At 48.1% G+C, this 18,392-nt stretch overlaps 1 protein-coding gene across 2 annotated transcripts; it reads right to left on the bottom strand.

Moving 5' to 3' along the window:
• Positions 1 to 1,518: 1,518 nt before the first annotated feature.
• PNP (purine nucleoside phosphorylase) lies at positions 1,519 to 16,984 on the bottom strand. 2 transcript variants are annotated; one of them, XM_071757172.1, is made up of 6 exons: positions 16,665 to 16,984; positions 12,487 to 12,656; positions 12,023 to 12,126; positions 10,014 to 10,189; positions 5,394 to 5,584; positions 1,519 to 4,469 (listed from the first exon to the last, which is right to left on the bottom strand). In XM_071757172.1, the coding sequence occupies exons 1-6, from the start codon at positions 16,685 to 16,687 to the stop codon at positions 4,252 to 4,254; spliced, it is 882 nt and encodes a 293-aa protein (XP_071613273.1). In that variant the 5' UTR covers positions 16,688 to 16,984; the 3' UTR covers positions 1,519 to 4,251. The 2 variants fall into 2 exon arrangements, with proteins under 2 accessions (XP_071613273.1, XP_071613274.1); XM_071757173.1 differs by lacking the exon at positions 16,665 to 16,984 and adding an exon at positions 16,119 to 16,658.
• Between the last annotated feature and the right edge of the window lie 1,408 nt (positions 16,985 to 18,392).

The raw sequence follows: 18,392 nt of genomic DNA, 5'->3' as shown, positions 1-18,392 counted from the left end.
TTCAAGTGAGAAAAGCATGTGGAGGTTTTTCTGTTTAAAGGCACCTCCCAGCATCAGTGTCCAGGCTCTGGGCATGGCAGGAGAGGATGTCCCCTCTGCAGGACAAAAGGGTGGCTGCTCCCCTCCAGCCTTCACCAATGTTCTGGTTCTTACTCTCTGAAAGTGCTGTTAGATTTTGGAAATAATAATCAGGGTTTGCTTCAGCCCTAAACTCAGCTCAGCCACTGTCCTGGCCACACTGCATCCCCTCCCCTCTTCAGCCTGGCAGGGATGAGTTTTATTCTTTATGAAATCCCTGCAGGGAAAACCTAAAGCTTTTGGGAAAAAAAAAAAAATAACCCCAGCAGAGCAGCAAGCCCTTGGTTCAGCTGCAGGTTTTCATTAAGGGGAAACATCTAACAGAATTTTGATAATTTGAAGGCAAAGCATCCGTTCAGCTGCTGAGCTGAGGCAGAGAGCACTTTTTTTTTTTTTAAAAAAAAAAAGCTTTTTGGTTGACTTTTATGTAGAAGAGTGCAAACAGTGAATCTCACATAAAAGACAGAGCCTGGGAAACCAAGCCTTGTAACGGGAAGGAGGTGGAGCAGAGGATCAGATTTTTTTGGGGAAGGCTGCAGGCTTCTTTCTCAGATAACAAAAGCCAAGGCTTGTATCAGAGATTTCTCCTCTTGACATGACTCTTATGTCAGTCCCCCAGAAAGGCATCAATATATCTTCCCCAGGGAAGCAAAAAAAAGTTTCTCTGGACTGATAAGCAAGAGGAAAGGGCTGGCTCTGGGACAGTGAAGGATGTGTCCCCTCTGCCATGGCAGCAGAGGACAAGCTCTGAAGGTGGCATCTGCTCCCCAGGCAGCACTGGATGGAGCTCAGCCCTGAGCAGAGCAGTGGGGAAGCCAGGATCAGCCAGGCAATGTCAGGTTCTCTGCTTCCTAGGGTTTGTTTTTAGCTCTTCACACATCTCCCAGCTTCTCCTCCCAAGCAGAACAGACTGAATTTCACGAGCAGACGAGTGGACAGAGCAGAGCAGTGAAAGGGAGCTGAGGCTGTGGTGCCATCTCCTGATTTCAGCTCTGGGCATTGCCTGAAAGCACCAAGAACACCAAAGAAAAGGCAGAGAACCAGAGTGCAATGTCCCCCAGAAGAGCCTCTGAGCTGCAGCAAGGAAACCATGGCCAGCTGCAGGTGCCTTGCTGCACCAGTTCCACCACAGCCCAGCATCACCTGCAGCTGCTCAAAAGCCAGATTTTTAAATATTTTTTTTTTAATCTGAGAGCTCCTCAGATCCCCAGTGGCATCAGGAAGAGACATCTGTGCAGAGTGTGGGTCAAAAGTTGGTCCTGAGTAACCCGAGCTTTGAGCAGCCCAGGGCTCAAAATATGGATATGGATATGGGTATGGATATGGATATGGATATGGGTATGGATATGGATATGGATATGGATATGGATATGGAGGGTACAACTTCAGCATCTCCTCCCTTTCTAACCTGTGGTATTGGCCCAGAAAGCACAAACAGAGTTTTCAGGGTTGCTGCAGCTTTTATTTCCTCCCAGTTTCACCCCCCACTTGCATCACTGCATTTCAGCCTTTTGAAACCCAGGAGCAGGAAACCAAACCAAACCAATATTCAACTGCAAGTCCCTCCAAACCCAGAGGAATCCACTTGTTAATTGTACTCCCCCAGAGAATAAGCAAGATCCCTTCCAAAGCACCCAAGGCTTTTCCCCCCTCTCATTTGCAGGAACAAAAATGGGGATGCTCCTGCAGTTTGAGCCATTCCAGGCAGTCCTGGGCAGCAGAAAGAAGAGCCCCCAACTCCCAGAGGGCTCAAATGCCATTTAGAAAATAACTCTTGAAAACCAGGCAAGATTTTCTAAAGATTTAGTTGCCTGGTGATCTCCAGATTAAATTTGAAGTCATGATTAAGTTGTATTCAGGTAGAAAAGTGTGGTCTGGTTCTCACACTCTGTAGGGCTGGGGAGAGGAGCTGCAAATACCCCATCCCCTGCCAGGCTTGAGCCATGCCAGCAGGACAGAGGGGATTTGGGATGCTCTCCTCCACACCCCAATCCAAGCTGACTCTGATTAATTACTGGAGGCTGCTGAAATCCCAGCCTTAGCTACAGGGGCTGCTCTCTAGCTGCACAGCTGCCTTCCACTCACACTTGAGAGGCTTTGTATTTACTAAGTATTAATTAGATGAATCTGAAGCACCATTTTCTAGGCAGGGGAAATTATCCACTCTCTCTCTCTCTGCCCTGTAACAAGCCCCTATTGGGAAAACTCTGAAAAGGCAGTGGGTAGAAGTGGCCCTCTCTTGCTCTGCACATCTGCCACTTTTCATTTTTCACTGCTTTTCCTGCCACTGCTGATGAGCACCTCACCTCTGCCAGGCCTGAAAAGGCAACAGCCTGGTGGGAGAAGGACCAGGAGCCTTTCCCTTTCCATGTTAGCACCAAACCTGGATCCTGGTTCCTGCCAGCCAGACCCAATGTCCAGCAGGGATGTCCCAGAGGGCTCTCTGCCAAATGCCCCCTCCCAAAGTCCCCAAGGAGCAGTCCCCAGGCTGGGGGACTCACCCTGGCCAGAAGAAGGGGGTGGGGTGGCCACCCCAAGATCTCTCCTAAGGTTGAAAAATGCTGCTGTTCCATGGAGGGTGTGCAGAGCACAGCTCTGTTCCTCCTGGTGCCAACAGCACCATCAATAGAGCAGCAGGAAGGGCTTCAAGCAAACACCCATCTGGAAACACCTCGTGCCTGGAACTGAGGAAATGTCACTGAGGGCTGAAGGCTGCAATGGAGGGGGAGCATCAGTGGTAAATAACTGAGCAGCTAAATTTAGGAAGGCTGACTGGGAGCTCTCTGTGACCCCTTGGGTCTCTTTGGTTCAGACCACTGCATCAGCTGAAAGCATTTAGCTGTGACAGTGCTGGGCTTTAAAGAGAGCTCCAAGATAAATGAAAAGGTTACTCAATAATTAGAGACTCAGTTTCACATCCAGCCACAGCCACTTGACCTTTGGGAAACAATGAATAATGGGGAATTTTGGGGAATAACCACCCATCCTGCACAGGCCATCAGCCTCCTGGTGGAAGAGGGCAGAGTGGCTTCTCCTGTTGGCTCTTTCCTTACTGTTGGGTTCAATTCCTTGACTTCAGAGGACCAGAAAAATCAGAAAAATATCCTACCTGTTGCAAAATATTTCCCACTGCAATTTCACCTTGCTGAACTCCACAAACCATTGGTGCTCCAGCATCTGTAGCAGAGCAAAGCTGGGGCTAAACACTGGGTCAGACTGGGATCTCTCTGTCTTGGGACACTAAAAGGCAATGGGTCTCCAGTGCAAGTGGGTCAAGCAGCTGATCTCTAAGACATCCAGAAACAGAATGAGCAGACAGAATGGGTCCAGATCCTGTTTCCAGCTTGGCCACTTTCACACCCTGCATGGAGAAGCTGTGCCTTGTACCTGAGCTGCACTTCCAAGCCCTTTAAAAGGGGAGGGAGGTGGTGGGGTGGGTGCTGCATCACAGCAAACAGCTCTGGCTGCTCAGGAAGAGCCAGGAAGTGAGCAAAGAGAGGGCTTTCTGGTGAGACCTTCAGGGTTGTCAGAGAACAAAGCCCCAGGCAGAGGGATGCAAGGGTTTCCAAAGCCATAAAATCAATTGCAATCAGCCTGCTCTGCAGCACTGCCTGCTCCAGACAGATCTCATCTTTATCCTGGCCCACTTCACAGATGCAGGTGCTGATGCAGAACTCAAGAGCCTTCTTGGGCACTTCCAGTGGCTTTGGATCAGCTCTGATCAAAGCATCCTCAGCAGGAATCAAGCCCTGGGACAGCTCTGAACCTGGCTCACAGCACAGGGGCTCAGCACAAGAGGGGAGAGGAGGAAAGGAGAGGGGAACCCCATGGCAGGAGGGCTCTGGGTGCACAGAGGCTGTGAGGAGCACCCAAAGCTCTGCAGCAGGAGGAGGGGGAGCTGGAGCTGAGGGTACCAAGGGGCTCATTGCTGACATTGGGGTTTGGGAATCTGCCAGAGGTCAAACCCTGTTAAAGCACCAGAAATCTGGTTTGGTCACTAACAAGTGGATCATCCTGGCTAAATTCAAAGCAAGTCTCTGCAAACCTGCCCACCTAAAGCAGAGGGACAAGGATCAGGCTATTGGAAATCAGGAGGAGAAGCTCACTGGGAGCCCTCCCCCAGCACCTACTGGTGCTCACAGGTTTATGATCTGGATGAGAAATGGCAGGAGGTCAGGAGGAGCTTGTGCTTCCCCCCAGCTTGCCCAGGAGATGGGCCACCAGCTTCTGCAGGGCTTCAGCTCTCACCACAGAGACGTGCAGCACCTCCTCGTGGTTGGCTTTCTCCTGACTGTTGTAGCTCAGCACCACTTTGTTGGTGATGAGGGAGAGCCCAAGGACACGGAGGCCACAATGCCTGGCAACAGTGACTTCTGGGACAGTGCTCATGCCTACAGCAAGAGAGGAAAGGACCAGGATGAGTCAGGATTTACACCAAAACAAGAGGTCTGCGAGGCTGCAAACTGTGATCCCACCTTCAGCCTTCCTTCAGTCCCCCCATCTCTCTCCCTCTGAGCCATGTAAATAGTTAAAGCAGATTGTATGTGCCATGTGTACACCCTAAAGCACACTCCATACTCCAGCACTGTGGTTGCAACCTTGCTCAGCACAACAAGCCACCCACATTTGGTTCCTGCATGCCAAGTCTCTCCCCAAGATGTGTCAGACTGCTCACAGCCCTGCTAAGGGAGGCACTGCTGTGTTGTGTCATTTGGCTCTTCTCTTCCTCAGCTCCAAAAGCCATTGCAAAGGAAAATGGCTTTGCAGGAAGCTGAGCTCCTTTCCCCACTCACAGGGACTCTGCAGATGTCAATGAACAGAATTCCACGAGGTGCTTCAGTGGCACAGGCTGGAGGAATCCTAAGAATCCTGTGTCACTTATCTTCCTTGTATGCAGCTGGGAAGGTACCTGTCATTTCCACCCTAAACAACCAAGATTTTTATGGGGGGCTGCTTAGCAGAGAGGAGGAAAATGCAAATCCTTATGGTGCCAGAATTGGAAAAATAACAGAGAAGGATTTGATTACTGATTAGGCCCCACTCAGTCCTGCTGAAGTCAAGTCCCCTGAGGGTGGGAGTTTTATTTGGGAAACAAACCCAACATTCTGTTGGGATCCCTGGGCAGCCATAACCCCCTGGGACTTTCTGCAGATCCATCCTCGGAACTGCCCTAAGCCCCTGCAGAACGAGGCAGAGATACACAGAGCTTGTTCCTCTGAGCCCAGGAGAGAGCTAGAGGGTCAAGGACTGAGCAAAGGCAGCTTTGAGCAGAATTCCCCATTTAATCCAGGCACCAGCCCAGCTCAGGAGCTTACCCACAGCATCAGCTCCCAGAGCCTGCAGCAGGCGGCACTCGGCGATGGTTTCGTAGCAGGGCCCGGGCAGCATGCAGTAAACTCCTTGCTGGGTGAAGCTGAGGAAGTTCAGCTCCTGGGAGCTCTCCAGGGCCAGGCTGAGGAGCTCTTGGTCGTAAGCATCAGACATGCAGGGGAACCTCATTCCAAACCTGCAAGGCAGGAAAGCACAGAGCCCTTGCTGGTATTGCTGCTGGTCCCCCCCCCATCAGTGAAGCGATGCTCACCCTTTGGAGAAGGGAGCAGAGCAAATCCCAGCAAATCCCAGCAAATCCTTCTGCCATCAGGACATTCCCCCTAGACTTCCTAAGCCCCTCAGCATTCACAGGTGGTGGCTGTTGGATGGTCTCCAGCCAACACAAACTCTTCAGGAATGGTCTTTCCAAGGACTCGTGGCTCCAGGCAGCTCTCCCTCTGCCCTTGGTGACTTTTCAGCATTGCCCAGATGGTCACAGCTCTTTGCTTCTCCTGCTCAGTGCCTTGCTGTGGCACCAAAGGCTTGATGGAGCATCCCTTACTCCAGCTCAGGCTCACCAAAGGAGGCAGCTGCTAAGCCCAGCTGCTGGCCAGGGATGTCCTGTACCCCAGTGGAAAGGGTTGCCCTGTCCTCACAGTGACACCCATGTGCTTGGAGCAGAAACAGAGCTGGATTCACTGCACAAATCATGGGAGATTTGAGTCTTTTCCCTTTTCTGTCTATGCTAGACCAGGCTGAAGGGCCTTTAGGAATGACTTTCTTTGGGGGGGCAGATGAAAAAAGTTTGCTGGTCAGACAATACAGCCCAGGAAAGGGCAGCCACTTCTCTGCTTGGTTCCTGGCTCAGCAAGATCACACCAAACACAAGCTTGGAGGCTCTTCTAGAACAGAAATACAATTCAGTTGCCCATTTCAGGAGCCCCAGGAAGTTCTGCCTGCCCCTCAGCTCCCCCTCCAGAGCATGCACACATCCTGGGGGCCTTACAGCCCCAGAGAATGGGTATTGGGCACTCAGCAGAGTGTCAGATGGCACTGGATGTCTGCATTCAGGCAAGAGAATGCCATTCCAGGTGTCCTCCCTTCCAGGGAAATGGGGAGACAGTAGAACACACTGGAGATCCAGGACTATATTTTAGGTAGGCTTCATCTTGTGCTGCAAGGCTGAGCCTCTTGCTTGGTTTGGATCTTAAAGATAACACTTCAGTCCTGCTCCTGAGCAAGCAAATCCTACCAGTGACACGTGGAGAGCAGAAGGAGATGGTCAAGACTGGCTTGCTGCTCCTGAGGAAAAGGAGAAAATAAACTCCCAGCCTTGTTCCCCAACTCAGTTCAGTAGGAGTGGACCAGGTCCCTCAACCAGGCTATTAAAGCTCTTTCTTGTTTTTGTGTTCTTCCAGCTGAATGCTTCAGGCAGTAGGTGGCTTATCTTACATTAATAAACACTAAAATGTTACATAAATAATAAAAAAAGAAAACTTTCCCATCTGGTCTAATGTAATAAGTATTCATCACCATGAAAATTGCTTCTCTTTCCTGGAGGATGGTCAGCAATGCGGAAACCAATCTCTAATTTATTAAATTCACCCCTCAGATCCTTGCAGTTTATTCCCTTTCCACATCACCTCATTGCCTCCAGTTTCACTCTGTCACACTTAGATAAATCCTTCTTGGTGGCTGAGCTGGACTGGATTCTAGAAGGAGTTTGTTGAGCTAAAGCTCTGCAAGACTTTGTAGGAAAGAGCCCTTTTCCCCCTTTTTGGTGCCTTGGTCAGAAGCACAGAAGTCACTTCCCAGAGCTGGGGAGCTGCTCTTGGGAGACACTGAGATGCCTGTGCTGCCTTTGAACCTTGTCCTGGTGCAGTTCTTGCTTGCTTGGTGTCTCCCCTCCTGTTCCTGAAGGATTATGCAAGTTCAGAGAGCTTTAAAACACTCCTCCACGTGGCTTATGTGCTTTTGATCCTCCAACCCACACCTATGAAGATGTAAAAATGTTCTGCTTCAGCTTGGTGCTGCTCTCTTGCCTTTTGATTAGCAGAACAGCATTTATTTCTCCTGAGGTAGTTGCTAGCAACTTTCAGCTTTCTTCAGAAGCAGGAGCCAGGCCTGGCAGTACATCAGGAAGGGACTGATTGGAACTGGAAGCCAGACAGCCCACCTTATTCTCAGCCAGAACTTTCTCTTTGGAAGGATCCCTGGAGAACAGAGGTGCTTGCCCTGAAAACAGGACCTTTTTTCAAGATGAAGGTACCAACACAACAATGAATTTAGTAATCTTCTTCCCTAAATTCACTCCTCATTCCTAAACTACCTCCTTTGTTGCTTGTACTCAGGCTTTACACCCCCTGCTCCTTTGACCTCCTGCCAGCTTCCTTCCTTGGTTAGGAAATAATTCTTGCTGCTCTTACCTCCTGACCATGATCCAGCCTCTACCTTTCCTGCTCTAAATCCCTGGAAAGCCCTGGATCTTTACAGCTCCCATGTTGCCATCTCTCCTCCCACCTTACCAGTCTGAAGGTGCCTTGGGAAGGTTTTAGGGTCACAGATCTATTCAGGTATCTCAAGAGATCATGTAGTACAACCTCCTGCTGAAAACAACTCCGTGTCTAGTGGCAACTTCACATCTTCCAGGGGTGAAATGTGTTACAAGTCCCTCTGTGCTCAGCCAAGAGGCCAAAGATGCTGCTCAGTGAGCACCAGGTCACTGGTAGAGCCCCCAAGGGGCTGCAGGGCCCCCCACCTCTCAACAGACTTCAGTGATATTAGCAAAAGCACCCTGGTTGAATGACTTGGATACAAGGGTGGTTATCAGATTGTGAGGTTTTTATCTTTGCTATCAACCTGGCCCCTGTCATATCAGCTCCATCACAGCAGAAGGGGCTGGTGCTAAATGCCTGCTGGAGACTCTGCAGTTCCAGTCAGAGGAAGAAGCAGAGAGAGGGACAGACAAGAGGAGAGAGCAGTGGGTCTGGTTAGCAGCTGGTGCTGCTGCCATGTCAGGAGAAGGATCAGGAGCCTGCTTTTATAAACCAAAACCTTCTGGAGGCTCCTTATAAGCTTGAGCATCAAGGAAGAAAAGGTGCTTGGGGTGGGCAGGAGTGCACCCAGCTATTGCTTTAGCTTTTCCCTTGGGGCTCCCTGCAGCCAAATCCACTGCTCAGTCAGGATTTGTCTGTGAGGGCAGCTGAGAGCCCCAGCCTGGAGCTGGAGGCAGAGGGGATGTGTGAGTCTGACCTCACTGGCTTGCAACTGTCTCAAAAGAGCAATTTTAAAATTAATAGCCTTGGCTAGGGTGGAGGAGCTGGCTGGCCAGAGCTGAGCAGGGGTGACCCCTCAGGATGTGATAAGAGCTATTGGGTGGAGGCTATTCCTCTTCTGAGCACCAGCCTTCAATGCTGGGACATCCCTCCAGGCATGCTAATGGGGCTGGAGCAGAGCAAGGATGGCATCAGGAAGAAGCCCCTTTCCTGAGGGCCAACCTTCAATGCTGGGACAGCCCTGGAGGCAGAATGTACCTGGTTAAGTGGCTGGAAGAGAGGAGGAATGGCTTCTGGAAGAAGATAAGAATTGATGACTGGGTGGGGGACTACACCCTTCTGCTCCCCTCCAGGCAGCCTGTCTGCTAACGACCTGCCTGGGCCCCTCAGTGACCTCCCTGGGCCCCTCAGTTTAGGAAGGAGATGGAGGTCCTGGAGCAGGTCCAAAGGAGGCAACTGGGCTGGTGAAGGGATCCAGCACAAGTCCTGTGAGGAAGGGCTGAGGGAGCTGGGGGTGTTGAGGCTGGAGAAGAGGAGGCTCAGGGGAGACCTCATCACTCTCTCCAACTCCCTGAAAGGAGGTTGGAGCCAGGGGGGGGTTGGGCTGATATCAGTGGGACAAGAGGGCATGGACTAAAGAATTCTTTCCTAATATAATATTAGGAAAAAATTCTTTGCAGAGAGGGTGCTCAGCCATTGGAATGGGCTGCCCAGGGAAGGGGTGGATTCTCCATCCCTGGAGATATTTCAAAAGAGCCTGGATGTGGCACTCAGTGCCATGGGCTGGGAACCACGGGGGGAGTGGAGCAAGGGTTGGACTTGATGAGCTCTGAGGTCCCTTCCAACCCAGCCCATTCCGTGATTCTATGATTCTATGACCCTGGCTGACTGAGAGCTGCCCCTTGGGAACAAAAGGACTCAGGAGTATATATTGATGTTCTGACTCACCCATGTTCTGACTGGGTGGTTGTCTTTTGACCCACCACCATTACTGCACCAGGATCAGAACCATCCTGAAGAACCTTGCTGGACAGCTGGACCCCTGCTGGTGACTCTCTCTCTCATTCTTCCCACCATCTTACCCTTTATTTCTCCTCTCTTCACTCTCTTTGTTTCTTACCATTTCTTACCACTTTTTCTCTCTCTTTCTTACATCTTCTTTTCCACTCTACCTCTTTTGTCTGGTTCTACATCTGTTTGCCTGTGTCAATTGTCAAATAAAATCTGCTTGCACTCGACCATTTTCTATGGTTGGACTTTGTTTCACGTATCCAAACAAAAATAAATTTTCATGTTACCTCAGACTGTAACAGGGGAGGAGTTGGTGCCATGGGGCTGGTGCCTCCTTACCTCTCCTCGTTTGGTCCCCGCAGAGGGTTCTGCCCTGCCAAGCCAAAGAGGCTGATGTGGTCTCTGATGAACATGAGGTCCCCCACTTGGAAATGGGGGTTCAGCCCCCCAGCAGCATTTGTCACAATCAAAATCTCCACCCCCAGGAGAAAGAAGACCCTGATGGGAAAGGTGACCTGCAAGAACAAAAGACATGGATGCAATTTGTGGACAGCTCATGTGATGCAGAGAAGGCTCCACAAAAGGCTATGAGGAGACAAAACCTTTTTTTTTTTTTTTTTCCCCCAATTTTAAATTTCCCCCTAAATTAAATTGAATGGATTTTAATGTTTTATAGACATGTTAAAAGCTAATTTTGGAATGAATACCATTAAAATTCAACCCCACGTTTCCTACAGTTGCTCTGAGGTCAAATCAATGTGGTACAAAAAGAAGATGCAGTTGATCTCTCCTCACTGCCAAGGTCTTGCAGAGATCAAACCACTCTGCTGACTGAAGTAAGGACTTGGAGTGTAATTGATAAACCAGCCTTTTACAGCTATGATGAGTTTCACAGGAGCATAGAGATTGTTTTATTCATTTGGGTTTCTTCACATGAGTTCCTTTCAGTGACCTGTTCATCCAAAGATAAGGAACAACTGGGAACTGGGGAAAAAAAAATAATTAAAAGTTTGATTTTGAGGAGCCAGGAAGGAATCAGGGTGGTATCTGCTATGTCTAAAATGCTACAGAAGCTGTGATGGGAAAATTTGCTAATTATGGACATCACTTCTTTAAGAAATGAGTGGATTTTAACAGAAAAATATGTCTTTATAAACCAAGTGTTGTATCAAGTGCATTTAAGATTTTTTTTTTTTCTTATAGAAAATTGAGTGCTGCCAAGTCTTACAGTTTATATCCAAATGCAAACTGACCTCAGGCACATGTAAAATCTCAAAGCTATCCAAATAAAAACCCCAAACACAACACTGTCAGCCACTAAACAAATATTATTGGTGGTTTCTAACAGAAATAGACACATGTAGACATTAATGATTAAATATTCCCATACATCTATAGGTTAACTGGGGGAGTATGCTGAGCTACACAAGCCAGGCAGTTTTTTCTGGGGGAAAAAAAGCTGTCAACTATGCAAAAGAAAATTAAAATAGAGTATTCTTATCAAAGTTTCCTGGCTGCTGATTTAAATAACAATTCAAATGACTGATTTAAAGCATGCAAATCAATCTGCCTTGTGTGCTATACCATTTCCCCTGCCACTATGGGCACTTTGTGAGGCTGGGCAGCAGCAGCAGATGCTTTTCTGCTTTTCAGAAGCTTTCTGCTGCTCCATTTGTACTCCCAATTTTATTTCTGGGGGAGAAAAATATAAAATCTACAGAAGATTGGTAGCAATGTAGGTTCACTTCAAGAGTTAATGTCCTGCAGCTTGGGATCAAAGTAGAGTGGTGCCTCTTGCATCTTTTACAACACAGCTTTATTTTGTGAACTGTGTTCAGTTCTGGAGCCCTCATGACAAAAAAGGACATGGAATGACAAAAAAGGACATGGAGGGGCTGGAGCATGTGCAGAGAAGGACAACAGAGGTGTGGAATGGTCTGGAGCACAGATCTTAGGAGGATCTTTTTCTGGCTGAAGGAATTGGGATTGTTTGAGCTGAAGAGGAGGAGGCTGAGGGGTGATTTTGCTCTTTACAGCTCCCTGCAAGGAGGTTGGAGTGAGGGGGGTTGGTCTCTTCTCCCAAGGAAGGAGTGATAAGACAAGAGGAAATGGCCTCAAGCTGTGCCAGGGGAGGTTTAGATTGGATATTAGGAAAAGTTTCTTTAGTGAAAGGGTTGTCAAGCCCTGGCACAGACTGGAGTCACCATCCCTGGAGGTGTTCAAAAAAATGTGTAGAGGCAGCACTTCAGGACATGATTGAGGGGGCATTGTGGTGTTGGGCTGAGAGTTGGACTTGAGAGGTCTTTTTCCAGCCCTACTGCTCCTCTGGTTCCCTAAGGGGCACTCACCTGGCTGATAGAGTAACCTTCATAAGAGTGGAAACGTCCCTGCATGCAGACACAGGGCTGCCTGTTCAGCTCTCCAAACACCAACCTCCCAACGTGTCCTGCAACTGGAAACCAACAGGGTTTCAGCTGATGAGTTCAGCATCTTGAACTCTTTGGCTTTACAGCCAGAAAGTCAATTACCCATTACAGAGGGGCCCAGGGAGCCAGAAGTTAAATCAACACCACAGCACAGAAATTTGTTTTGTTTCCTTTTTTTTTTTTTTTTTTGGTGATTTTTTTTTTGCTTTGTTTGTTTTTTTGATTGATTGATTGATTGATTTTTTTGTTTTTTCCCTGGGAACACATTTCCCTCCTGAGGGATTGGTCTGTAGACCAGTGCCAGGGGGTGCACGTGGACTTACACCTCTGTCAGGTTGCTGCAGGCTGCTTGGGGCTGGGTTGCTGCTGCCCTGGGTTGTGCTAACCTGTGCTCCGTGGGAAATGAGGGATGTCCTGGTACTGGAAGACTGTCTGGTTTTCCAGCACATCAGCCAGACCTCCCAGGCCAGAGCCACAGATGATGGCGACCTTGGGACGCTGGAGGGTGCGGGCACGGAGCCAGTCTGCTGTTTCCTTGTACACCTCATAGCTGGTCCTGCAAAAGGAGAAAGGGTCAGTGGGGCTCTCAACCCACCCTAAAGAACAAGCTTCAAAGGACTGAAGACCTGAAAGGGTGCAAAGAAAAAAAAAATTGCATTTAAACGAAGATAATTGGAGAGTCACTGCTGCTACTGAAGATGCTTCGCATTTCATCTCACATTTTGCCCCTGGACAAAAGTGAAATGTTTGAATTTTTTTTGCTAGCTTCATTCTCTAGTGGAGAACTGGCTAGTGATACCTAAATGACAGAGATGTCACCAGGCAGGATCACTCCTGCTTCTGATGGGCACTGGTGTCTGCTGAGTTACTGGAGGAAAACCAGAGCAGGGTCAGACTGAGAACTTGCAGCCTCTGTGCACACAGGGATGTCCAGCTGGTCCTGCAAAAGGAGAAAGGGTCAGTGGGGCTCTCAACCCACCCTAAAGAACAAGCTTCAAAGGACTGAAGACCTGAAAGGGTGCAAAGAAAAAAAAAATTGCATTTAAATGAAGATAACTGGAGAGTCACTGCTGCTACTGAAGATGCTTCGCATTTCATCTCACATTTTGCCCCTGGTGAAATGTTTGAATTTTTTCAAATGTGAAATGTTTGAATGGTGAGGTGAAATGTTTGAATTTTTTTTGCTAGCTTCATTCTCTAGTGGAGAACTGGCTAGTGATACCTAAGTGACAGAGATGTCACCAGGCAGGATCACTCCTGCTTCTGATGGGCACTGGTGTCTGCTGAGTTACTGGAGGAAAACCAGAGCAGGGTCAGACTGAGAACTTGCAGCTTCTGTGTGTGCACACAGGGATGTCCAGCTGGTCCTGCAAAAGGAGAAAGGGTCAGTGGGGCTCTCAACCCACCCTAAAGAACAATCTTCGAAGGACTGAAGACCTGAAAGGGTGCAAAGAAAAAAAAAATTGCATTTAAATGAAGATAACTGGAGAGTCACTGCTGCTACTGAAGATGCTTCGCATTTCATCTCACATTTTGCCCCTGGTGAAATGTTTGAATTTTTTCAAATGTGAAATGTTTGAATGGTGAGGTGAAATGTTTGAATTTTTTTTGCTAGCTTTATTCTCTAATGGAGAACTGGCTAGTGATACCTAAGTGACAGAGATGTCACCAGGCAGGATCACTCCTGCTTCTGATGGGCACTGGTGTCTTCTGAGTTACTGGAGGAACACCAGAGCAGGGTCAGACTGAGAACTTGCAGTCTCTGTGTGTGCACACAGGGATGTCCAGCCTGGGATGGGGAAAAACAAGAGGATGGAAGCCCAAGGGCATGGCAGGGATAGGAAAAAGCAGGAGACATTCTCTCTGCAACAGGTAGATTCCTGGGACATGGGGCAAGCATCAACAGAGAACTCAATTTTCCAGGTGTTGACCACCATCACCTCCCAGGGCTTCCTTCCAGGGCTGGTCCCACAGCTCAGACATTCACCTTCTCAGGTTTTGGTCCCTGATGGTTTTGGTAGAGGAGGTTAAACATGGAGATCTTGTTCCTTCTGGGCTTCTGCTGTGTTATTTAAAAGGAGGACTGCTGAAACAGCTGGGCAAAAAAAGATGTCCTGTCCAATCCTGAGACACGTTGCTGGAAGGTGGGATGGAAGCTGCCTGTTGTGTATCCTCTGGGAAGGGAGAGGACTTCAACTTTTAGTCCTGTCAGGCCAGAACTCATCAGATGCAACCATCACAGTTTTGAGGCACAACCAATAGCAGAGGAATCCCAGAAACTTGTTACTTCCAGTGCAGAGACCTTCTGAAAGTCAACAGGAAGGTTGGCTGGAAACTCTTCAAAAGCAAAAGGAACTGCATTTCTTGATAATGCCACAATCATTCCCAGTGATGAGCAGAATTAATAACTGTACTTGGTAGAACTGGGCCACTGAGTGAACCATCACTGGTAGGGGCAGCAGATTCTCTATAAAAAGCTGCTCTGCTCATTGAGGGGTGAGAGAATCAGATACTGTGAGGCTGAGGAAGATGTAAAATTGAATTAAGACATTGACAAGCAGGCACTGTTTGCTTCATTAATGTGGTTTTGATTATTTAAAAAAAAAAAAAAAAACAAAAAGAAAACAAAACAAGTATCTTGTTTCCAGAGGAACAAACCTTCATCATGTTGTGATGCTGCTGTCTGCAGCTTTGGGGGACACACAGAAAAGCTTTCAAAGCTGCAGACTCCAGGAGGCCTGGCAGCCATCGATGAGGAGGATTTGACTGTCAGACACAGGATCAAACAGAGGATCTTAACTCTAGAGTGCTTTTCTCTCCTTTATATTGACAAGGCAGGATGTTTTTGCATGGATCTCTCTTCAGCTTTGTCATCTCCCAGCTCTCCAACTCCTCCTGTAAGTCTTGTTTGATGTATCAGATGTCAGACATGTTCCTAGCTGCAAACTGATGTCAGGAACATCCTGGTTTGTCATAAACCAGCAACCCAGTGGAGAGAAATAACTTCCTCTGCACACATTAAAATGAAGAGTCATACTCAGCTGAAATGCTTTTCAAAGGAGAAGTCTGGAAATGAGGAAGGTTATTTACCATAACTATTGAATTTTCCAAGCTCCTGAAATAAGCACAAGCTATGAAAGCAACATTAATGAAGCCTCCACTCCACTGACTGTATTATCCTTTGCTCCCAGAGAAAAGCTTTAAAAGTGCTTTACATACGTTAATGAGTGATTCCCCTCCCAATTTCTCTGTTGAGAACCTGTAATCCCTGTTTAGAAATTAGAGGAAACCAAAAGAATTTAAACGTAATACCCAGTCTTTTGATGTACTTGTAGCAGACAGGAAAAAAGAATGAGGTCACCAGAATCTGTTCTTCCTCTTGACCACTAGTTCCTTGTGTGTGTTTTGTTTTGGTTTTAATTTTTAAAATAACATTACAAATTGATATCACTCCTATGTCCCCAGAAACCTTAGGAGTGTGGGATAAATTTGCTTCCACGTCTGCTAAAGAGATTGGATTTGACTGAGCTGTGCTGAGCTTGATGGTTTTTTGTTTTTTTTTTCCTTCTAAACAGAAGACATTAAAATATTTCCTCCCTAAAGCAGTAAAGCTCTAATGCTGTGTACATCTCCCTGCCTGGATGGAGCTGCATCTGGAGGACAGGGGCCTTGCAGAGCCTTCCCCATCCCAAAGGCTCCGGCCATGGCAGAGCTGCCAAGAGCCCAGCCACATGCCAAAATCCATCTGCAGTGCTCTCTGCCTGCAAGATTCAGCTTTCAGAAATCTTCTGGCTGCAAAGCATCAAAGGGGACCTGCAGGCACAGATCTGACTGGGAAGGAGCCATCTGCTCAGCAGGACTGTGGGGAGGGGAGAGCTTTGACCCGGGGGTCACCAAACACCCAGAGTTCAGCCTGGAACTGCCTAAGCCCGAGGTCTGTGCAAGCTTTTTGACAGCCTGAATGAACACAAGCAGCACAAAGCCCCCCTGGAGCCACTTCACCTCCAACAATGCCCACCTCCTAACAGTGCTGGGTGACATCCCTTCGGATTAAATCCCAGGATCAGCTGCAAACACAACCCCCTTCACCGTGACCCCCATCGCCCTCCGGAGAAACCCATCTGCTGCAAGACAGGGAACTGCCACCGATGACACATCTGCTGTGGCATGAAAAACAACCACCCCACCCTTGTTGTGCTTCCAGGCTGGTTGGAAACAAGTCCATGCAGGAAGCAGAGCCAGCCCAGCAAACCCCCAGCATCCTCTCTCGGGGGGGGACCCTGTGCCACGGGTGGCTGCAGGGGATGCCTCTCACACCGCAGCCATTTCAGGGCCTGGCCTCGGGTCACCTGCTCCTTGCCATATTTTATCACACCAGCACCTTCCCCGGGCAGATGGCCAGAATCCTCTTCACTAAGAAGCTATTTACTTCTGAGCAGCCCTTTCCTGTTCCTTACTGAGTGCCCAGCAGGGAGAAGAGGGAAACAAAGCAAGGAAAAGCGATGCGGTTGCAGCATGGATGCCGGGTGGGTGTCTGGGCATCCCCTCTTTCACAGCACCTTACCTCTCTTCCTCAGCATAGGCCATCCTCCTCCTCCTCTCTGCTTAACCAAAAGAAGGGGATGGGTGCTGGAAACGGAGCTGCAGGTGGTTTTGGCTTGGTTTTTTTTTTTTTGACCACAGAGCCGAGGCCTATGGAACCTGCAGGAGCTGCTGCTGTCTCTGGCAGGGAGTCAGGGAGGTGTGTCCCAGGCTTTTCCCTGAGCATCTCTAATCCCAGAGTAGGAGGGGCATGTCCAGGACATCTGCTTTTCTGCTCTCACCCCCATGACACACAGGCTCTGGAGCTCTGTGGAAAGCTCACACACACACACACACAGACACACACACAGACACACACACAGACACACACACACAAGACTTTATAATGCAGATGAAGCCCGGAAAGTTCAAACACGTGCACACAACTTTCCAGCAGCCTCCCAAAGAGGAGCAGCTGACCATGCACCTGCATAGATCCAATGCTCTTGCATCAACTGGGAACCAGCTAGCAGCTGGAGTCACCTGCTGTCACCTATTGTCACCCTCTGTCACCTGCTCCTCTTCAATTCCAAACCCTGGGATTGTGGTCTGAGCTGCAAGATAACCTGTACCACCTACCACTGCAGCAAGCAATGAGACTTCCACCTCTAATATAATTTATAATTCTTTTCCTTTCCTTTCCTTTCCTTTCCTTTCCTTTCCTTTCCTTTCCTTTCCTTTCCTTTCCTTTCCTTTCCTTTCCTTTCCTTTCCTTTCCTTTCCTTTCCTTTCCTTTCCTTTCCTTTCCTTTCCTTTCCTTTCCTTTCTCCTTTCCTTCATCCTTTCCTTTCCTTTCTCCTTTCCTTCATCCTTTCCTTTCCTTTCTCCTTTCCTTTCCTTTCCTTTCCTTTCCTTTCCTTCCCTTTCTCCTTTCCTTTCCTTTCCTTTCCTTTCCTTTCCTTTCCTTTCCTTTCCTTTCCTTTCCTTTCTCCTTTCCTTCATCCTTTCCTTTCTCCTTTCCTTTCCTTTCCTTCCCTTTCTCCTTTCCTTTCCTTTCCTTTCCTTTCCTTTCCTTTCCTTTCCTTTCCTTTCCTTTCCTTTCCTTTCCTTTCCTTTCCTTTCCTTTCCTTTCCTTTCCTTTCCTTTCCTTTCCTTTCCTTTCTTTTCCCTTCCTTTCCTTTCCTTTCCTTCCCTTCCCTTTCCTTTTCCTTTCCTTTTCCTTTTTTAACATCTCTGGCATCTCATTAGCATCCCCCAGGTCTTGGGGTTTTTGTTTTCTTCACGTTGCCTCACCCATCTCAAAAGGACACACTGCCACTGTTTGACTCATTACATCATGGAAGGTACAGGAAAAAAATCAGGGGCCACACCATCTGCCCCTCCACTTCTAGCTTTGCTCTAGCTGGAAAAAAAAAGCTCCCAACCAAACTTGTCACATGTGTCTGATGTCTGATCCCCAAACCCGATGTGAACCACGTTTTACAGAGCCATGGATGTTTCCAAGACAACTGTGAAGTGCCAAAAAAATTGCTGAAAATTGGTGATGAGATCTTACATGCCCCAGCTACATGGCTACAGCTACAATATGCACTCAAAGCTTACTGGATCCAGAAGGGACACGTGGAAAAAGAATTTATAAATATTCCAAGCAGGGAGAAAACTTCAACTAGAACTTGTCAAATCCTGGATAAATCAGACATTAAAAATATTAGAAAATCAGATGGCACCAATTTCAGGTCTCATAATACGTCATTTTACTTCCATTCATATT

The sequence above is a fragment of the Heliangelus exortis genome, chromosome 13 (assembly GCF_036169615.1).
Source record: "Heliangelus exortis chromosome 13, bHelExo1.hap1, whole genome shotgun sequence".
In the NCBI taxonomy this organism is placed as follows: domain Eukaryota; kingdom Metazoa; phylum Chordata; class Aves; order Apodiformes; family Trochilidae; genus Heliangelus; species Heliangelus exortis.
The sequence above is the reverse complement of the archived record's forward strand: the minus strand, read 5'-3'. Positions and strand labels throughout refer to the sequence as shown.